Source organism: Ammospiza nelsoni, chromosome 5 (genome assembly GCF_027579445.1).
Source record: "Ammospiza nelsoni isolate bAmmNel1 chromosome 5, bAmmNel1.pri, whole genome shotgun sequence".
Taxonomy (NCBI): Eukaryota; Metazoa; Chordata; class Aves; order Passeriformes; family Passerellidae; genus Ammospiza; species Ammospiza nelsoni.
The window spans coordinates 46971947-46991991 of record NC_080637.1 but is presented as its reverse complement, the minus strand read 5'-3'; the positions used below and the strand labels follow the sequence as shown (position 1 = coordinate 46991991).

At 36.9% G+C, this 20045-nt stretch overlaps 1 protein-coding gene across 1 annotated transcript in view; it reads left to right on the top strand.

Annotated features, from left to right (window-relative positions):
- Nucleotides 1–20045, top strand: part of NUP205 (nucleoporin 205) — a 44914-nt gene that overhangs the window by 21522 nt on the left and 3347 nt on the right. Inside the window, exons 20-39 of the mRNA XM_059471961.1 lie at nucleotides 275–356; nucleotides 777–941; nucleotides 3027–3151; nucleotides 4053–4167; nucleotides 5132–5281; nucleotides 6244–6318; nucleotides 7013–7170; nucleotides 8144–8224; nucleotides 9052–9243; nucleotides 10858–11128; nucleotides 11568–11666; nucleotides 12785–12933; nucleotides 13638–13829; nucleotides 14579–14700; nucleotides 15785–15923; nucleotides 16135–16261; nucleotides 17196–17272; nucleotides 18064–18192; nucleotides 18728–18854; nucleotides 19543–19709. Of these exons, the coding sequence (XP_059327944.1) occupies nucleotides 275–356; nucleotides 777–941; nucleotides 3027–3151; nucleotides 4053–4167; nucleotides 5132–5281; nucleotides 6244–6318; nucleotides 7013–7170; nucleotides 8144–8224; nucleotides 9052–9243; nucleotides 10858–11128; nucleotides 11568–11666; nucleotides 12785–12933; nucleotides 13638–13829; nucleotides 14579–14700; nucleotides 15785–15923; nucleotides 16135–16261; nucleotides 17196–17272; nucleotides 18064–18192; nucleotides 18728–18854; nucleotides 19543–19709 (2742 nt within the window). The remainder of the gene's footprint in view (nucleotides 1–274; nucleotides 357–776; nucleotides 942–3026; nucleotides 3152–4052; nucleotides 4168–5131; nucleotides 5282–6243; nucleotides 6319–7012; nucleotides 7171–8143; nucleotides 8225–9051; nucleotides 9244–10857; nucleotides 11129–11567; nucleotides 11667–12784; nucleotides 12934–13637; nucleotides 13830–14578; nucleotides 14701–15784; nucleotides 15924–16134; nucleotides 16262–17195; nucleotides 17273–18063; nucleotides 18193–18727; nucleotides 18855–19542; nucleotides 19710–20045) is intronic.

Here is a 20045-nt window from a genome sequence, read left to right as displayed (position 1 = left end):
TTTGAGATAGGGAGATCTTTTTGTGCTTTATAGTCTTCAATCTGTGAGAATAATTTAGCATATGTAACAACAGTAGATTTTTTTTTTTCCTGTTCACTGGCTAATTGCTAACCTGTTCTTAGAACAGCTGTGACTCTTAACTCTTGCTTATTAAGTAGATTGTATAATTTTTCTCTAGAAGTTCTATCAAATTATGTGAAGGGAATGATGAGAAGTATTTGGTTTAGTACTCTTAAAATTGTTTTAATTTCCATCCTTCCATTGTTGAATACAGAGTGTTAGCCAGAAGCTGATGGCTGGATTTGTGGAATGTTTAGACAATGAAGATGCAGAAGAATTAATTAATCCAGATGAGGGTATGTAAAACGCTTTTTAAAATGGCTTAAACAGTTGTCTTTTGCATGGAATGAAGTTGATGAAAGAAGTGTAAAAAGTGTTCTTAAGTCAGGAAACAATCTTCCTTTGTTTTCTGTGGAATTGGGCCTTAAACAGAATGAAAAGTACCTGTATTTTGTTAAACTATGTCCACAGTATGGTGAGCCAGCTCCAAATCGAGTCTGTTTTCAGAAGACAAGTATTTAACATTGCTTTGGTTATATTATTTACAGCTGTATTAACAGTAATTTGCAATTTTGTTCTTGTATCTCTCTGCAGTAATAAAAGTTCATCCCTCAACATTCTTGTATTTAACTTGAAGACACTAAAGATTATTCTATTAGATGGATTTTTTACTTCATTAGTCACTGTATCTGTTTTTTCTCCTTTTTCTAATCAAGAGCTGGAGCCGGAGAAGAAGCGGGCACAAATCCATCATGAAACCAGGATCCATATTCTGAATCTCCTTATCACCTCTCTTGAGTGCAGTCCTCCCAGCCTAGCTCTGTATCTCTTGGGATTTGAACTAAAGAAACCTGTCAGCACCACAAATTTGCAAGATCCAGGTATGAAGGGGAGAGGTTGATCTGCCATTTAATTAGTTCTGCTAACAACACTGAGAAGATTTATTGGGAAATTTATGGGGAAAAGCAGTTCCTCTTCAATTAAAGAATAAAACAACAGGCTTTGAACAAGTCCTCAAAAGCTACATGAAAAGATGTATTAATACTCAAATGCAGCATTTAAAGAACTTTAGGATTTGAGTCTTTGTTTAAGTGTTTTGGACTTAAAATTAGACTTGAAATTAGAATTGTGGGGGATAATGATAATTTAGAAGGGAAACATTAATGTATTTATTATTTAATGCATCGTAGTTGTGTCCCTAGTAGAAAGAAGTTGATTTGATGATCCAAGTTGTACCTGCAAATGACAACATGTCAACCTACTAAAGAGATTGTTGCTTTTAACTGGTTCTACTTCTTGGCTATTGTTCTGTCCTTGCTCAAGCTCCTGTTTAAAATTATTTATAGGAAAGAAAACCAGTTTTGTTTTTTAATGTTGTAGAAGAAAACCTTTTAAGACAATGTGGGATTTCATGCTAGTGCTAGGAATATATAAATATATTAATAATATATATATAACAATGCAAAGTTCAGAAAGATCACTCCTGCTGCCTTCAAGTTGAATTGGTGAGAGTAATAGTGTGCTACTTTGTGTCTTGTTCGCCTCCTCAGTTTTTAATTGGTATTTTATAAAACAGACTGAGCAAGTCTAACAGGGATGATGGGGGAGCTGGATTATTCAGCCTGTGAGGAGAAGCTGAGGGAAGTCTGGAAAAGAGAAAGGCTCTGAGGAAACCTAATAGAAATCTTTGAACACCTGCAAAGATGTAAATGACAGGATAAAACCAGACTCTTCAGAGGAGTGTAGCAGGAAGATGAGATGCAGTAGGCATAAAATGAAACAAAAGAGGCTCAATTTGGATATAGGAGAAATTTTTTCACCAGAAGACAGTGAAGCAGGTTGGCTGTAGAGGTCATGCAGTCTTCATGTTGGGAAGTTTTCAAGACCCAACTGTCTGAAGCCAAGAACAATGGTTTGATATCCTAGCTACATAGCTAGCAGTAGTTTGGTGTTGAGATGTCATGGTGTCCCTTCCAGTCTGAAATACAAGATTATTTCCCAACTGTTTTAAAGGATGTTTTACATAAACAAGTTTGAACAACATTCAATAATTTAATTTTAGTTTTTTTGAGAAGAATATTTCTCATTATCTTCAAGTTTGTATTGGATGCTCAGGACCAGCAGTTTTTAGTTCTTCATAGTTCTAAATGAAATATAGATAGGATCTGAGTTTTATTTCTTCAGATATTGTGAAATACCTGTAGTTACACAATACAGGTAACTGATCTGCACCCACACAATTTTACAGGGCATCTATCATATGTTAGGTCAGTGATGAGGAAATCTGTCTCAAAGGTGTGAGAGACCTTGCCCACATCTTTCAGTTTTCTTGTTAATAATGTGAAGAAATAATGACTGTAAGACATTTACCTCAAGATAATAATTTCCTGTTAAAGCATAAATTATACATGTTCAAACAGAGATTATTTCTCCTGTAAGAACTCTGATTATTGATGCTTTTGCTGCTTCAGGACCTCTTTTAGGGTCGATTAAAGAATTAATTGGCTAAAGGAAGAATGCAAAAAGACAGAATTTTGACTTCAGTGTTAAAATCTATTCCCTATTCCCCACAGTTGCAGTGTCAGGTGCCTTTAGGAGAATTAGTCATTAAATGGCTGTATTTGTAAAATAAGACGGGAGATTTTTAAAGCTGTTCTTTGAAATTGTCAAATGACTCTTGGTTTAAAAGTGTAAAACAAGAATTCAAATTGATTCACTACCATCTCAAAAGCCTACAGACTAACTATAAATATTTTCATTAGGCTTTTGCTGAAACATGGTTCCTTCTTTGATTTTAAGTAATGGTGATAAAACTTTGCCAGAAGTTTTTGTTGCAGCTCTGTGGAGCAGTATAGTGTAGCAGAGGGTATCTGAACGATTTAGGTTCTGTATTTCTGTGTACTTGACCTGTATTGGCTATGGAGGAAAGTAAGATCAAGAATGTCAAGTTCTTTTTCTCTTTTCAGGTGTCTTGGGTTGCCCACGGACTTGCCTTCATGCTATTTTGAACATCCTGGAGAAGGGTACTGAGACCAGGAGTGGGCCTACAGCAGTTCGGGAATCTCCCCATCTTGCAGAACTCTGTTACCAGGTATTCAGCATATTTTCTGTTGGCATATACTGAAAGTAAACTCTAAATAAAATTTCCTACTTCTTGCCTGGTGAACACAGATGGTTGATGACTCTGATAATAGTTTAATTTTTAAAATGAATATGTCAGGTTTCTATATAGAGTGAACTCTTTCTATTTTACCTTCTTGTGTTTAAAAAGTATCTTGCAGCATCACAGAAATCAAAGGATCTGCACTCATGTCAGAAACTTGGAATTAGGACATATGTGTAAAACTTAACCTAAATGTTTTTAGTTAGCCTTTAAGTCCATTGTGACATGTGCCAATTTTAATTTTTTTTTTAATTTTGGAAGTGTAGTATGATAGCAAATAACATAAAATTCCAAGTAAGCCAGTGAAACTCTCTACTTTATTCTGCAGCTGTGAGAGAATGTAAATATGTGTGGCTGAGAGGGTGTCAGGTGGGGGAGACAACTGAGTTAGACAGATGTGTGAGGTAGCTGATGCTTGCACACTTGTATCATGTTGAAAATCCATGGGCACTAGAAAGGATTTTAAACATTATTAAAAGCAAAAGGCAGTTCTGTAGAAGCAGGGAAAATTTATTACATATCCTCTCTTGGTGGACATGCAGACAGAAAAAATACTAATTTTTAAGTGAGCTGAACAAACAGGCTCATCTGTTGTCATGTTGTGAAGAAACAGCCATTGTGGTCATCACATGCTCGTAGTCCTTTTAAGATCATAATTCAACATCTGTTACAAATAATATGTTCAATTTTGAAGAAATCTGATGGAAAATTTACTGTAAATACTGATAATATTGTTTGAGCAGTAGAACAGCATTATGCTTTTGATTTGGTGGTTGGTTTGTTTTAAAATAAATTCCATACATGGATATCTACTGTTTTTGATTGTCAGGTGATCTATCAGTTGTGTGCATGCTCTGACACTTCAGGTCCAACTATGAGATATCTGAGGACCAGTCAGGATTTCTTATTCACTCAGCTGCAGTACTTGCCATTTTCTATCAAAGGTAATTTTTATGCTAAGATTGTGCATGCTTAAAATTCAATGTATTTTTTGACTCCTTTGGAGTGAAAGAAGAAACATAGGTAGCATTATTAAACTGAATTTATCGCAGGCTCTGCTAATCATTTAATTCTGCAAAAATTGAACTCTCCCTACTTAAGAAGTTTAGATTTTTAGTGCTGAACTTTTGGAAAAGAATGTTATCTTTGGAGTGTACTAAGTCTCCAGAACCACATCCTAAACTGTATTGCAATTATCATTGTAGTTTTGTTAGACTTTACTATGGGAAAAAAATATTAAAAAGAATATTATAAAGAACCAAGGGATTATAAGGCTGATGGTTGTAACCACCTGTGTCACCCCTTTCTTTGACTAAAGTACTTTTAAGCTAGTAGGTATGTTTTGTATTTCAAACCAAGATTTCTCAGGTGTCTTAAACTGAATAAATATACTTTATCAGATGCTTGACCATCAATCTTTTGTTCAATGCCAGTAAACTTAGCATTGAAGTACATGTATCCAGCATGTATAAAGTGCTTTAGATGATTCTTATGTAACTTAGGAATCTAAATTAGATGAAGATAGGAAGATTCTAGGAGACCTGTGTTCCAGTCTCACCAATTTTGATTAAAACTACAGTTCACTTGGGTAAATGCCTGGTTATTTTCACTGAAATTGTAACTGACCCCATTGGCTCATGAAGCACTGCATTATTCACAGTGACTGTTCTAACAGTTAGTTGTGTCCAGTTTGGTTGTGTATGTGTATATGCTTATTGCATATATGTATATGGTTTATTTTCAAAGTAACCACATGTTCATTTATTGGCTTTTGTCAGATCTCTGTCTTTTTGTTTTGTAAACAATTGGTAAGCAAATAATTACTAATGGCATCCTCTAAAAATGCTTTCCTTGGAGTAAGTAATATTATTTATGCTGTTTTATAATTGTTGCCTTATCCCTGTCCAGAACATGAGATTTCAACACTCAACCAAATGTCCTGGCTAATGAAGACTGCAGCTATCGAAATGCGAGTGACGTCCCTGAACCGCCAGCGCTCCCACACGCAGAGGCTGCTGCATCTGCTGCTCGATGATATGCCTGTGAAACCATACCTGGGTAAGAGGGACTTATGGTGAGGCTAAATAGGCTGCAGTAAATGGAGAATGAGACACTTCATTTGAATTCTGTTCTTCATAAGCTTGTGGCAGTTCATTTGTGGTATGGGAAGAAAGATGGTTGTAGACTCCAAAGAGAAAGAAAGCAGGGCATCGTTTTGTTCATTGCTGGTAGAAAAATTAAGAACAATTTATGTGGTAGGATGGGGAATATTAAAAAAGAATTAAACTTGTGGAATAATTTGTTTTGAGCTGCTGTTCAGAAACGTTACAAAATAGAAAAGGTGGACAGTCTTCCATGGTGAACAGTTTAAGACAAAGTTTCTCAGTCTTAATGTCTATCACAAGCTGTGGACCCTCTCACAGAAGATAGTAGCTACACATCAATTTTGCTTTTAACATTATAACATCACAAAAGTGATATTTCATCCCAATGTAGTGTAAAATTCAATGTTGAATAAAAAGGCAAGATTTCAGAGGTTTAGAACAGGGTAGAGATAAATTAAGAAAAATAAAACCAGATGGCAATAAAACTCCTTACATGAAGAAGGTAGAATAAATGGAAGATATTTTAACAGGCTACTGCAGTATGGTGTTTTCCCTTACTTTTGTCAGCCATAGCATTCTCTTCCTCCTAGAGGATCTGAGTATGGGAAACTGTGCTCAGATATGCTACTCATTTTATGGTGTCCATCCAACTGCATTATTCATACTGAAGAGTGAGATGTCTATTTAAGCATTTCTAGGATTTTCTGATCTGTATATAATAACTGGATAGCTTTTGAAAGATAAGTATTTTTTTCATTTGATTAAGAGTTCAAGGGTATATTGTCTTAGAAGGCTTTGATGTGAAAGGTTTATCAGTTTATCATTGTGCCCTGTCTTTCACTATTAATAAAGTAGGTTATATTTTTCACTTAGATTTGTTTCTGTAATTTATTTAGTATGTTTTATTACCTTCAGCTGATGGTGAAGGAGGGATGGAAGACGAAAGTCGATCAGTCAGTGGATTTCTCCACTTTGACACTGCTTCCAAAGGTAACTGTTAGGACTGTTGATTATTGATCAATAAAGTGTATTTGATCCTGAACAGGCAGGAGAACCACCTCCAGAAAGGACCCTTCAGAAAAGAAAGTAATAGGTGTTCTAAACAGCAGCAGTACATGAAACAATTTTATTTAGTATGGGGGAAAAAAAAAGAAGTGAGTGAGTGAAAAACACACTGAACTTGAAAGGCAATTTGAAGAGTATGTTTAGGTATCTGTGCAAGGATGAAATGGGAGAGTGGCAGTCTATCAAATTAATTGCTAACAAGTAGAAACAGTGAGGCTGTTGCTAAGTCTGAACATATTTGTATTTTCATGACAAAGAATGTAAGTCCCACATAAATTAATAAATTCAGATTCTTTATGGTTTCTCAATAAAAGACTACAATGGTTATAATTGAAAACCATCCTGGTTTCATTTTGGAGAAAAAATTAGTCTTGTATTTGTAAATATTGGATGACATGCATGTGTAACAGGAGAACTGTACAAGATAAGACATCTTAAGAATTTAAGGCTGGAGAAAATGTTTTTAAACCTGTTAGATAGATTGATAGCACTTTCTGAAGATTTAATGCTTTCATTTGAAACTTTACAGATTTACAAACGTAAATTAGGCTCTTTTAGTTAATTTTTTTGTTTCCTGTTGACACTTCTGAATACAATTTGAATTGATTTGCATTTCCAGTACGCAGAAAGATCTTAAATATCCTGGATTCAATTGACTTCAGTCAGGACATTCCAGAGCCTTTACAACTGGATTTTTTTGACCGGGCTCAAATTGAGCAAGTCATTACTAATTGTGAGCACAAGAATGCACGTGGACAAGTGGTCTGCAATGTCAAGGTTAGCATTTGTCTTTGTTTTCAAGTTGCATACAGTATTTTATAACTTAATAATTAAAAAAAAATAAAATCAGTGTGTTAATAATACTTTGAAACTTGCTTTTACATAAAAGGTGTATGTTTCAGATATGTATTTCTTTGGTTAGTAGTACACAACTACATATGTGTACACAATTACATGTGCAATGTTGTTGTGTACTGTGGTAGTTCTTGGAGGCTTTACTTATGAATGTATCACATTGTGACAAGTACTTGACATGTGTATTATAAATTGTCCTGAAGAATTTGTGACCCTAAAAAATGAGTAAAACTTGTTTCAATCCCAGTCCATCTGTTGCATCTGTCACTATGTAGCCATCTCCTAGATTCTTTTAGAAATACGAATACATTTCCTTTGTCACTTGTCCTAGTTTTGACTCAAGTACCGTTAATTTTCTTCATAGTAGCTGGTATAGTATTGTGTTGTGGATTTAGGATGACAGTAATGTTCCCAACACTTCATCCTTTAGCTATTCCTAAGCAGTATTTATTTAGTGACGGACTTTTCAGCTTCTCAAACAACCCCTCAGTGAGTGGGCTGTGGGCTCAGGAAGCTGGGAGGAGACACAGCCAGGACAGCTGACCCAAAACTTGCCAAAGGTCCATACCATGTGATATCATGCTCAGTGTATAAACTAAGGGAACAGCTGGCTGTGGGCTGCTGCTCAGGAGCTGGCTGGGCAGTGGTTGGCAGGTAGTGAGCAATTGCATTTGTGCATCCCTTGTTTGTATTAGTTTAAATGGTGTATTGTTCCCCGCTGCTTTCCTTTTCTGTTCTATTAAAGTGTCTTTAACTCAACCCACAGAATTTCACTTTGTTTTTCCCCCAATTCTCTCCCCTACCCCACTGGGGCAGGGAGTGAATTGCTGTGTGGTGTTTACCTACCTGCCACGTTAAACTGGTACAATCATTTAAATGTCACTTTTAATTTCAGTATGTTCACAGAGTTCTGGTTGCAGAAGTCAATGCCCTTCAAGGAATGGCAGCAATAGGCCAGAGACCTTTACTTATGGAGGTAAGTACAGAAAAAGTTAACTGTTGTTTGTTGTTGCTCTTGGTGGATTCATAGCCTGTCAAACAGTAAGCATTACTATAAAAGATTGTGGATTTGCGTCCTAACTTAGAGTTAGTAATTCCTCAAGACAAAAACCCCAAAACTGATAAGCTAAGGTACTTCTTACCATACTGTTCTCTAAACAGCTGGCCTGTGATCGGTTTTCTTTTTTTCTTTAACCTCTTCCCTCCTCATTAGTGATAACAATTGCAGCTCCTCACCCCACTGTACAGAAAGCAGTTACACACTGATGTCAAGATTTGCTGTTCAAGTACAAGCATGTTCATCTTATGGCCAAGATCATTTTGCCTTTCTTTCACAGGAGATGCTGATTTATTTCTCCTTTTTTCTACACAGATAGTTTCAGTGAACTTGGAGATTCACAGATGGCAGGAAACTCAGAAAACAACTAAATTAAGTCAAAATTGCTTACATGGATGCAAAGGATAAAGGGGAAATTACTCAGACTAAATGGGAAAAAAAAGCACAAATAGTTTCTTCATAGTTGTTTGTTTCGATTTTAAAGTGCTAGAAAAGAATTTTCCTGGTTGATTTTTTTTCCTATGAGATTGAGACATTAATGATGTCTGCCCTGTGAAAAGCAGCTCAGAAATGGAATGGGCTACCTTATTAAAGTAGTAGTAGCACTTTGTTTCTAGTAAGCTGAAGACTTAACATTTTATTCTGAAGACTACTGCTAATAGAAAAAATTATGACCTTGAATTCTGTCTTTGCTATGAATTTCTTTTAGCACATAGTAACTGAGTTTCTTTGTGGTGGGTTTTCAGGAGATCAACACTATCCTGCAGTACGTGGTGGAGCGCAACAAGCTGCTGCAGTGCCTCCATGCCAAGAGGCATGCTCTGGAGTCCTGGAGACAGCTGGTGGAAATCATCCTCACTGCCTGCCCCCAGGACCTCATCCAGGCTGAGGACAGGCAGCTGATTATCCGGGATCTCTTGCAGGATGTGCATGACAAGGTAGTGCTCTGCTGGAAATCAGCCCGCTCCTTGGACTTTGTTGCTGCATCTTTTTATGTGAAAGTGCTGCAATTTTGATTGTAATCCAAAAAAATGTTGTCTGCCTTTAGTATTCGTTTTAGTTTTCTGATTGCTGCTATGCTGATAGAAGAGACAGAGATGATACTTTGTATTCTTGCATAGCTACTGTTGAACTATGAACCATATATTGGCAGATTTCAGAGGCATTTCAGTATCATCCCACATGATGGTAGTCTGGCAAAGGTGTGTGAAAAAGAAACACCCTGCTTTGATGAGAAACCAAAAACTTACTGAAGGTTGAAGGCAAACTGCTGCATTTGCTAATTTACTGCATTTAGATGACTCACCGCAAATCCTACTGCTGCTGCTTTTGAAAAATTAATGAGCTGAATGAAACTTCACAGTAGAAAAATGAAACATTTTACAATTAGAAGAGCTTTTGGAAGTATAAGAGTTTGTCTTAAAAGTCTAGGTGTTTTACTGCTGAGTTATAGCAATAATTTTTGAGACAGACTAGAACAGTTACTACTGACCCATCCATTCTAAAAGGCAAAATTTAATGAAGGATTGTTGTATTTTTTAGTCTGCTGGGGTATTATTATTTTTTTGCTTTATTATGAGAGTTATGTGGTTTGTAGTTCTGATTAATAGAGTTTTGTTTTGAGAAATATATATTAAAAAGTTTTATCTTTTCTAGGAAAAAAGTAAACTTTTTGGATTTTGTTTTTGTTACTACCATTATTTTTTTCTGTAGGAGTTACCTAAAAGTTGCCTATTTATAGTGAAGTTCTGGTTTTGTTTTTTATTTGAACTGAATTAAAAAAAAAAAAACAGGAAACAAAGAAGGCCTTCACTAGCTGAAGAAATTTCTTTCCTACAATCTTTACAAAGAGGAAATTCCAGACTCTTAATATTCTGGAACATCCTGGTGAAGACTTCTGTGAAGTTGAGAAAAAAAAATGTTACTGTCTATTGAAAATAATTGAACTACTGTTCAAAATTACTATATTGCTTAAAAGGAAAGCTCCTTCAGCATTAGTGATAAAGATATAACAGATTTACCTTCCAAATAACAGAGTGATCAAAAACAATGCATGCAAACTTCTTGTTAGTATTTTTCCACATTGCCTTAATGCTTACCTGATGCTCAACCCTTTGGGTTCTTTTAAGTAGTACCTTCACATTTTTAATGGTAATAAAATAGCTGTATAGCAAAGCAGATACCAGTTATTCTTTCTCTAGCTTAGGTTTAAATATTTTACTAATAAAGCATCTCAAATGTCAAGACATTTCTTCCCTTTCTGCTATCCAGATTTGATTATAAGTCTGCCTGTGATTTATGTAAAAAAATCCAGAAGACTAATGGTCTTCTCAATTAAAATATGTTCAACTCAGGTTTCTAAACAAGTTTCTGACATTACTGATTTTTATGTGTTTTAAATACTGTCATGTTAATGAAATCCTTATGCATACATAAATTTAATAGTTGTGAGAGGCTAATTTAACTACTTTAATGACTCATGAAATCAGACACTTTTAAACATTTTTTTTTTCTCTTTTGCCTTTTTTTGGTCTTTCTACTTCTGTATTAAGATCCTTGATGATGATGCAGCTCAGGAGTTGATGCCGGTGGTGGCAGGGGCTGTGTTCACCCTGACTGCCCACCTGAGCCAGTCTGTGAAAACGGAGCAGAAACAGCCACTTGCACTCTCCATGGCAGGACAGTCCCAGTATGCCTTGATGCTGGATGGTTCTTTTACCTCATCACCTGGCTCTGAGAGCATATCCATGGGTTTTGCTTCTGTTGGTGACTCCTCCCTCCACATCATCTTAAAAAAGCTGCTGGATTTCATTTTGAAAACAGGTGTGTTGACTTCTGCAGTGCGTGTACGTGAATTCCAACTGCCAAGAGTAAAAAGATGGGCTGAGCTGCTTTCAGATACTGCAGTGAAGATTTTTGTTGCAGTCAGTTAGGTGGATCTTACATGATTAGTATAGATGTAAGCAATGTTAATAACAAAATTAGCAAACACTTTAAAAAAATCTGGACAACAAACAGAAGAGAAATATGTAAATGACTATAAGGAGAATTTCATATTTTCATTCTTTTGGAGCAGCATAAACTTGCTGAATTTACTCATAAATACACTTTTATGCAAACAGTAGAACTTCACCTTAAGGAATCTAGTTTTATTTACTTTTGCCAGCACTGCCATAGGAAAGTTAAATTAGGTGCCAGTGGAAGATGGTGTTATGGAATTTACATTTGTTTGGTTTTAATTGTGAATGTTTATTGTTAACAGGTGGTGGCTTCCAGAGAGTGAGGACACACCTTTATGGATCACTGCTTTATTATTTGCAGATTGCCCAGAGACCAGATGAACCAGACACTTTAGAAGCAGGTATGGTCCAACTGTATTTGGAAAAGAGTTATTAAACCCTGGAGGGTACAGTTTCTGCATGCTGAGTTGTCTTCTGGAAATAGATGGAAAACATCTTGCTCTAAGAGCCTCTGAAATAAATTGCTTATGTCTTCACATCTTTATGTACATTCATACCATAATGTACATGTTTAAAAAAACCCAAAACAAATTCCAAAGCAAAAAAAGCGCAAAACACCAACCACACAAAAAACCTCAAAACAAACCCCAAGGTTTGTTTATAATTTCATACCCTTTCTCTTCCTTTATCTGAAGATCTCCCTAGGGGGGCAAAAAACACAAAAGCCTCACACATACCCAACCACCATCCCCTCCTAAAAAAATAAGCAAAAAATAAGCCAACCAGAGTTGCTGTTAATCCTTGAGTGCTTATGGTAAATACCACATTATCTCTGAGAATGGCTAAAATACTTGAATTATTAGTGTTTCTAATAATTGTTCAGACAGGAATTGAGAAGAAATCTTGGAGCTAGTTACCTGCGTGCAGACTTTTACTTGGCCTGGGTTTTGAGTTACAGTAGTAAAAGCAAAAAAACAAACTATGAATTTGTTATGACCCCTTTGAAGTGTCTGACTGACTTTGGTTTCATTCTCTCTCATTTAAGTCACATTGTTAATTTAGCTCACACTGAATTCTTTGGTCCCAGTAAAAGTTCATAGAATCTTAGGATGGTTTGGGTTGGAAGGGACCTTTAAAATGATTTCATTCTAACCTCCTGCCATGGGCGGGGACGCCAGACCAGGTTGCTCTAAGCCTCATCCAACCTGGCCTTGAACACTTCCAGTTTTAGGCCTATTAGTTTATCTATGTAACAAGTACTGAACATTTGAATTATTTTAAGCAGACTATTTACAAGGGTGTGTATGTATACAGGATAACACTTTTTGCTCTGGCTGGTCTGTGTGATATTCAAGGAAGGGTGGATTTGTAGAACATTTGCAGTTCATTTAAAAACCCTTGACTTTGGGGCATTTCTGTTGCGAGGCGTAGAGAGAATGCCCTGATGGATGTAGCTAAGTTAATGCTAAGATGCCTATCTTTGAATGTTTTCATTTTTTGTTTTATTTGCTTTTTACAGCTAAAAAAACTATGTGGGAACATTTGACAGCTCCTGAAGATATGTTTAGTAAATTGCAACGGGAAAACATGGCAACTATCGAGAGTTATGGGGCAGCTCTGATGGAGGTGGTCTGTCGTGATGCTTGTGATGGCCATGAGATAGGCAGGGTAAGCAAATCTATTCTTTTAAAATTACTGTTTCATTTGTTTTAAAGAACATCATCTGTGCAGAGATGGGAAGTTTCATGAGGTAGAACTAGAACATTTCTATAGATACAGGATCTGTTTCATGTTTCTGTCCTCCCATTCATCCTTCAAGCTGCTGAAAGTAGAGCCATACATGCATATTAATTTTTTTCTCAACGAGGCTGTGTGTCCTATTGTTTAAAAATAAGGGTAGAAAGCTCTGCTGCAATAGATATAGATAGGGACCCCTGTTGCAATTATTTGTTAGCATTTTAAAGTCATGGACTTAGCTTGGGAAGATGTGACTTCATTATGAAGTAATTTCTGATAGTAGCCAATAGCTGAGAATTTCCTCAGAAGGCAAACTAGTTTTAAATAGTAATCGTGCTTGAGGCAATACTTCCTTAAAATATTTTGCCTTAGTTATTGGTTCAACAATATCTTTAATGTTTTTTAAAAGAATAGTGGAGAAAGGTAATTGGCTCTTACCATACTAGTGTAAAGTAATCTTAAAATATTTTTCACATAAATGGTTGCAATTGTAGTGAAGAAATGCATTCTGCTTATAAGAAGCTGTTAGAAGAAACTGCTTGGCATTTCACATTTCTAGGTATTTATTAAAAATCTCATTGATCTTATATGTTTAATTCTGTTTTGATTTGTTTGTTTTTCTTCCCTCATCCCAGATGCTGGCATTGGCTTTACTTGATCACATTGTTTCAGTAGACAAGCAGCAGCAGTGGCTGTTGTATCTCTCGAATAGTGGCTACCTGAAGGTGCTTGTGGATAGCCTGGCAGATGATGACCTGGCTCTTCAGAGCTTGCTCACTCCTCAGCCCCCTTTGCTCAAGGCGCTGTACACCTATGAGTCCAAAATGGTAACAGTACTTTAGAAATTATTTTGTGTTACAGTGTTCATTTTTTAATTTTACTTCTTAGTTAAAGTTGTTTGTCTACATTTTGCATTGATTGTACTCAGAGATATTGTTAAGGAAGCTTTTCTGTCTGACCATTCAAGAGCACTCTGGCAGTCACACTTGTACCACCAGAGATTTTACCTGTTGGGACCAAAGCCCCTTCATAATGAGTGGCTCCAGTGACTGATGGGTGCCCTGCTTTACCCTCACCACACTCACACACTCAGACCAGGTTTCCTTACCCCAGGTTTGACCCCAGGGCAGTCTCAGACATCTGGATCCTTAAAATGATTTAATCATGGTGCAACACGAGAACAAGAGCCTGAGCTGGTGCCTCTGAGGAGGGACCCTGAACAAAGGAACCCCTGGGTTTTTGTACTCTCAGCAGTCTGTGTGTGTCAGTCTAGGGTCTTCAGCTGAGTCCTTGCCTCCTGCCATGTCTCTGAGTGTCCAGTCCTCTGGCTGGTGCCCCACATCCCTCGTTGCCTTTGTTTTGGAAAGGGTGGGCAGTTCACAGGCTCTTGCCTGGGGCTCCTGCCACCCAGAGCTCAATCTGCAGCTGCACTCTGAGCTACTTGCCCTGAAAGTATTCCTTCAGGATATTTTACCAAAATAATATATTTGAAATGATGCAAAAATCAAGTGAGAAAGTAGACTTTATAAGCCTCATTGTGCATCTCCAAAACTTAACCTTCTCTGCTGTTGTGCAGGCATTCCTCACTCGAATAGCCAAAAGTCAGCAAGGTGCGTTAGAGCTGCTGCGGTCCGGCGTCATTGTGCGGCTGGCACAGTGCCAGGTGTATGACATGCGACCCGAAACAGACCACCAGGGGTAAGTGTGGCTGCCCTGGCTGAGGGGGAAACCATAACACAGTCTTCCTGGAAGCACATCACATCTTTCTATAGCCTCATGATTTTTGAGTAATGACTTGTGAGTTTATTCTTTATGTGTGTGTTTCTTAAACCTATCAGTTCAGTTTAAAGCTACCTTTCATTGAGAGGAAAATTTCAGATGTGGGTATGACGTTGTACTTGCATGCTAATTACTTAGACTACATAAAATTGATATCTCAGATAAAACTGATGATTATTATTATTAAATAATTTATACTGTTATGTTTGACAAACAGCTTACACTGTAAACTTATTCTGGAGGCTTTGCAGTTTGTGAAGGGCAGAGTCTGTCCTCCACCATAAAGCATTGAGAGACCAGTGAATTAAATACTATTTCAGGAATATTTCATGATGTGTTTGAAAAAAAATATTCACGGTTATATATTGCTTGGCAAGTTTCTTGATGTGCCACTTGGCAAGTTTAATACCACATTAGTCATTGTGAGGTGATTGAGAGAAGATCTCAGAGATAAAAATTCCATATTTAGGGGAAATTACCTGGGTTGGTTTCAAGCCTTGGTTCCTTTTTTAAACTCACAGTTCTTAGTTACACAGAGAGTTGAAATGCTTTGGAAAAATTTAGGACTTAGACAAAGTATACTATTTGAAAGTTCCAATTAGACATAATAAGATTGTATAAAACCTACAGTACATTTGGTGGAGGACTGTATTTAACAGTTGCTTTAGAATTAAGTACAACTCTTCCTAAAATATTTGAGAATACCTAGTTTTGTATATCAGTAAGCAGGTATGGTATTTCTGCAACAAAGTTATCTAGTTTAGTGTAGCATAATACAAAGAAGTAATTTTCCCTGCTTACAGAAAATGTCTGGCAGCAGCTGTGTATCATAAATGTGTTGCTTTTCCAATAGAAAGTCAGTTCAGGTCTAGATATCTTATTGAAATACAAATGGGTTTAGGTTCTTGATTGATTGTAGGCTGAGGCTCTGCCTCACTAGTGGATTTCATTCTTCTTGCACTCTTTATCTTTTGTTTTCTCCCTTCTTTTTATGCCTCCTAAGAATGTATGCAATGAGAGATCCCCCAGTGTTCATTCCTGCCCCAGTGGAGCGTTACCGCCAGATTCTGCTTCCAGCTCTCCAGCTGTGCCAAGTGATCCTCACGTCCAGCATGGCACAACACTTGCAGGCTGCAGGACAGGTAAGTTCCAAAACTTGCTTGAGTACCACTGGTATTGCTCATTCAAAGAAATTGTGTGCCTTTGCTCTGACAGTAAGTTGTTTTGGTGTTTTTAAATCCCATCCTCACTGGTACACGAGGTCTTTTAAAGTTCTTCAGAAGCATTGTTTCCTCTCTGCTTGCTATTAAATTTTGAGTCATTCATATTTTCTCTTTTTTTCTTGTGGTGCAGGTTTTGCAGTTCCTCATTTCCCATTCAGATACAATCCAGGCAATCCTGAGGTGTCAAGATGTAAGTGCTGGATCTCTCCAGGAGCTGGCCTCCCTGACAGGAATAATCAGCAAGGCAGCATTGCCTGGTAGGAACTGCAGTTTTGAAGTCTCAACCCCATTTGCATGAATCTCAGGCTTTGTTTTCTGTAAAGAAACAGTAAGACAGAAGAGAATATCCATGACAATACAGATTTTTTTTTGACATGTAGAGCTCTGAGAAAAATCAAGAAATGTTAAATAACTTTTTCTTGAAGTAAAGATGCAGTAGACATAGTGCTCTTACCCATATGTATCTGACTTCCCATTTTCTTTTCATCATGCTACCTCACACTAAGTACTTTGCGTCTTGGAGGTGATTTACAAATAGAAGTGCTCAAAGTATCTGTGGTCTCTTCAAAAAACCGTTTTTATTCAATAAGTTCTATAACTGAGGAAATTAAGATAGAAAATTGTTTGTATACCTATTTTTTTAATGTCTTCTTTGTTTTTATTTGTTTAAAATATAAAGTTTCCTGGGGGAAAGCACTGCAAATTAGCATACTGCCATTTTTCTTGAGTGACTTCTTCACAAAGGGCTAATAATGATTGTGATGGATATAGTGGTTTCTTCTGCATGCTCACCAGTTCAAAATAACTTCTCTATTTTGATTTAATGGTTTTCTTTGTTCAGGAGAAATGTCTGACTACTGTAGGAAGGAGTGCAGAGCTGTAGGTTAAGCCCAGGTGCTTCTTTGCTTACAGTATACAGAGCTTTGCACAACAGCTATAGTTTCCATGCCAGCCTCCCTTCCTCCTTGCCCTCATTTGATTACTTACCAGAACAGTAAGCTGCATGCTCTCATACATCTCCTGGTAGCTGCATTCATATCTGAATGTTTTGCTCAAAAAATATGCAAAATACAAGTTGAATGTTTGGCTGAAATATTTCTGAACAATGCTTGTATTTAAATGTAATAATGCACAAATCTGTTTAAAAAAACCCCAAACAAACAGTTACTTAATGGCTGTGTCTTTTATCAGGAGTGCTAAATGAGCTGGACATGGATGTTAATGAAGGGACACAGATGGAGCTACAAGGACACATAGGGCGATTTCAGGTAATAAAGTAATATATTTAAGCCATGTCCTTTTAGAATTGGCTGCCTTGATATGTTTCTTCCTGTTTTTTTTTACTTTGAATAGTAGCAATTGGGAAAGAGATGTTTTCCAGCATCAAGAAGAATGTGTGAGGATTTTTTTTGTGGGAGTGAATGGGGTTTTGATGGTCTGTTTTTTGGTGTCTCCCCACACTTCCCTGTGCATTAGAAAAAATAACACTTGACAGCATCAGGGTTGCATCAGGGACTTTGTTTCCCTTCCTAGCTTAGGACTTGGGTGAAGAGAAAAATTTGAAGCCAACACCAAAGCATGTGAAGTAATGCAGAAACAGCCTGTTACCACTTGGGCCACAATCATGTCTCCAGCTCAACAATTTGGTGTATCAGACATGCTAGTGGTTCATTTATTTGTTACTGAAGTAGCTTTTGTACTCTGCTTTTACTGGATGTTAGATTTTGTTTGTCTGTATAGGTAAAGGTGTTTTAGGTGTGGGAATGGGTAAACCTAAACTGTCATTGATAGTATTCTGTATAATAGTCTGCAAGAGACACAAGAAAAGTTGTGCATTTGTGAATTGCACTCATTTCTCATTGGCAGTGTTTTAAGGTGCCATTAATTTCCAAATTAAATCAAGGTAAGTTAAAACACTAAAAACTTACATTTTGTTTACAAATGTAAACAATGCCATAAGTTTTGTCTGCATCTCTTTCTTAATACTGTTTTAAGGAACATGTATCACTTAAGTGAAAAGAAATGTGCACTTCATTTAAATGTTCATTCCTTACGGCAGCGCCAGTGCTTGGGACTTCTGAGTCGGTTTGGAGGGTCAGACAGGCTACGGCAGTTCAAGCTGCAAGATGATAACCTAGCAGGAGACAGAGTGAACAAGAGGGATGAAATTGAGTTGGCCATGCAACAGGTAAGGACACAAGATGCAAGAAGCTTCAGTCTCAACATTTTGCCTGCTGTGCAGATTTGTTTGGTTATCATTATTTCGTATGGTAGTGGTAATGCTCTACACTGGTTTTAGTGTGGTATAGGAGTCCACATTTTATTTAAGTAATCCTTGAAAATGTATTTACTTACATTTGCATTAGAAACCTTTATTGTTTCGCATACAAACTGTGTATTTTGAAGGTTTAAATTGATAGAAATGTTCAAAATGAAAGCTGTGTATAGAGGGTAATGGCTAACACTAACTTAAAGCCTAAGGGGACATAAAATTATCCAGAAATTCTAGCTAGCAGGTTTGGGAAAGAGGCAAAGTTGCAAGTCCTAGACTTGCAGTAGGAGAGTTTGTAACCAATGAGAAAATAGAATCATAACAATCTGGTGGGAAGAGAGGAGCAAAGCATATTGTTCACTGATGTTTGTCCATGTAAAATTTAATGCTTCAAAGCCTGTAGATACTGTAATTGACATGCTGTCTTTTTTTTTTTCCCCTTTGCTGGCAGATCTGTGCCAACGTGATGGAATACTGTGAGTCACTGATGTTGCAAAGCGCCCCCAGTTTCCAACACACTGTTTGTCTGTTTACTCCCAGCCTGTCAGAGTCAACCAACCGAGATGGGCCTCGGCAGGGTGAGATTTTTGACTTGCTGTTTTATGAGCCTGAACAGTGTGACATTTGGACTACTAGGAAATAGTGAACCAGAGGCTGTAGTTTCACATACTGTTTAAGTCACTTTATGCCAATACTGTAGCTGCTCACTCTCTCATTCTGGCATCCATGCTTGTTCAACCTTGCACTAAGCCAAATCAGAAACTAATCCTAGTTAAAACAAACAAATTGTTTTTTCATTGACAGCCTCAGAAATATATGTCAGTAAAGAAATGTGTGTATGTAAATAAATAGCACAAGACAGTGGGAAGTCAAGATCAGATTTCAGTATCTGTGCTGGATTACATTATTTGAAAGTAGGACCTCATTTATGACATGTAAGATGTGTTTTGATTGGAACTCTATTACAACACATGGCAAGAGTTTACACTGTGCTATTATGCAGTTGAATGGATTAAATATGTAAATAGTAAGTCTTCTAATCTAGTTACATTTCACATTTTGCACTCACTACTGCGCTAGGCTGACTGCGTTTTAGTACTGCAGTCACAGAACTTTTTGCCTAGAATTACATTTAGGTTACTTCTGACACAAGGGCAAAATGTACTTGCCAGTGCTTTCCTGTCTAGGTTATTGACAGAGAGCACAGCTTATTGATTTCTTGGGGCTTTATTAGTTTTGTTTTCTTATCTTCAATATCTTGTCTAGATACACAAGCTCCAGTGGTCCCGTATTGGCACTTGCCTGGCCTGGGCATTATTGTTTACCTGCTGAAACAGAGCACTAGCGATTTCTTCAGTTACTATGACAGCCATCGTCAGAGTGTTAACAAACTGCAAAATGTGGAGCAACTGCCACCAGATGAAATAAAAGAGGTAATTGTTCTTCTGAGTCTGTAGTTAATGTATTGTACTAATTTGGACACAGCTGTAACAAAGGCTCCAAAGCATTTTTGATAAGCAAGCAGTTCCACTTCTTGTGCATATTCTTTTCTGTTGTTGGTGAAGGGGGTCCACAGAATGAGTGATTTAAAACTTCAGGGAAAATATTTGGCTTAACTTTGTCAAAGTTGTGACTTTTATTATAGTTGCTTGGAGATGGGTTTCATTTTTCCATTTTTTGGTCAGCAAGGTTATGCAAATTCAAAATAGAGAGTAAGGTTGTAAAGAAATAGTAGCTTAGAAGAAAGTTCTAGATATTAATAAGTAACC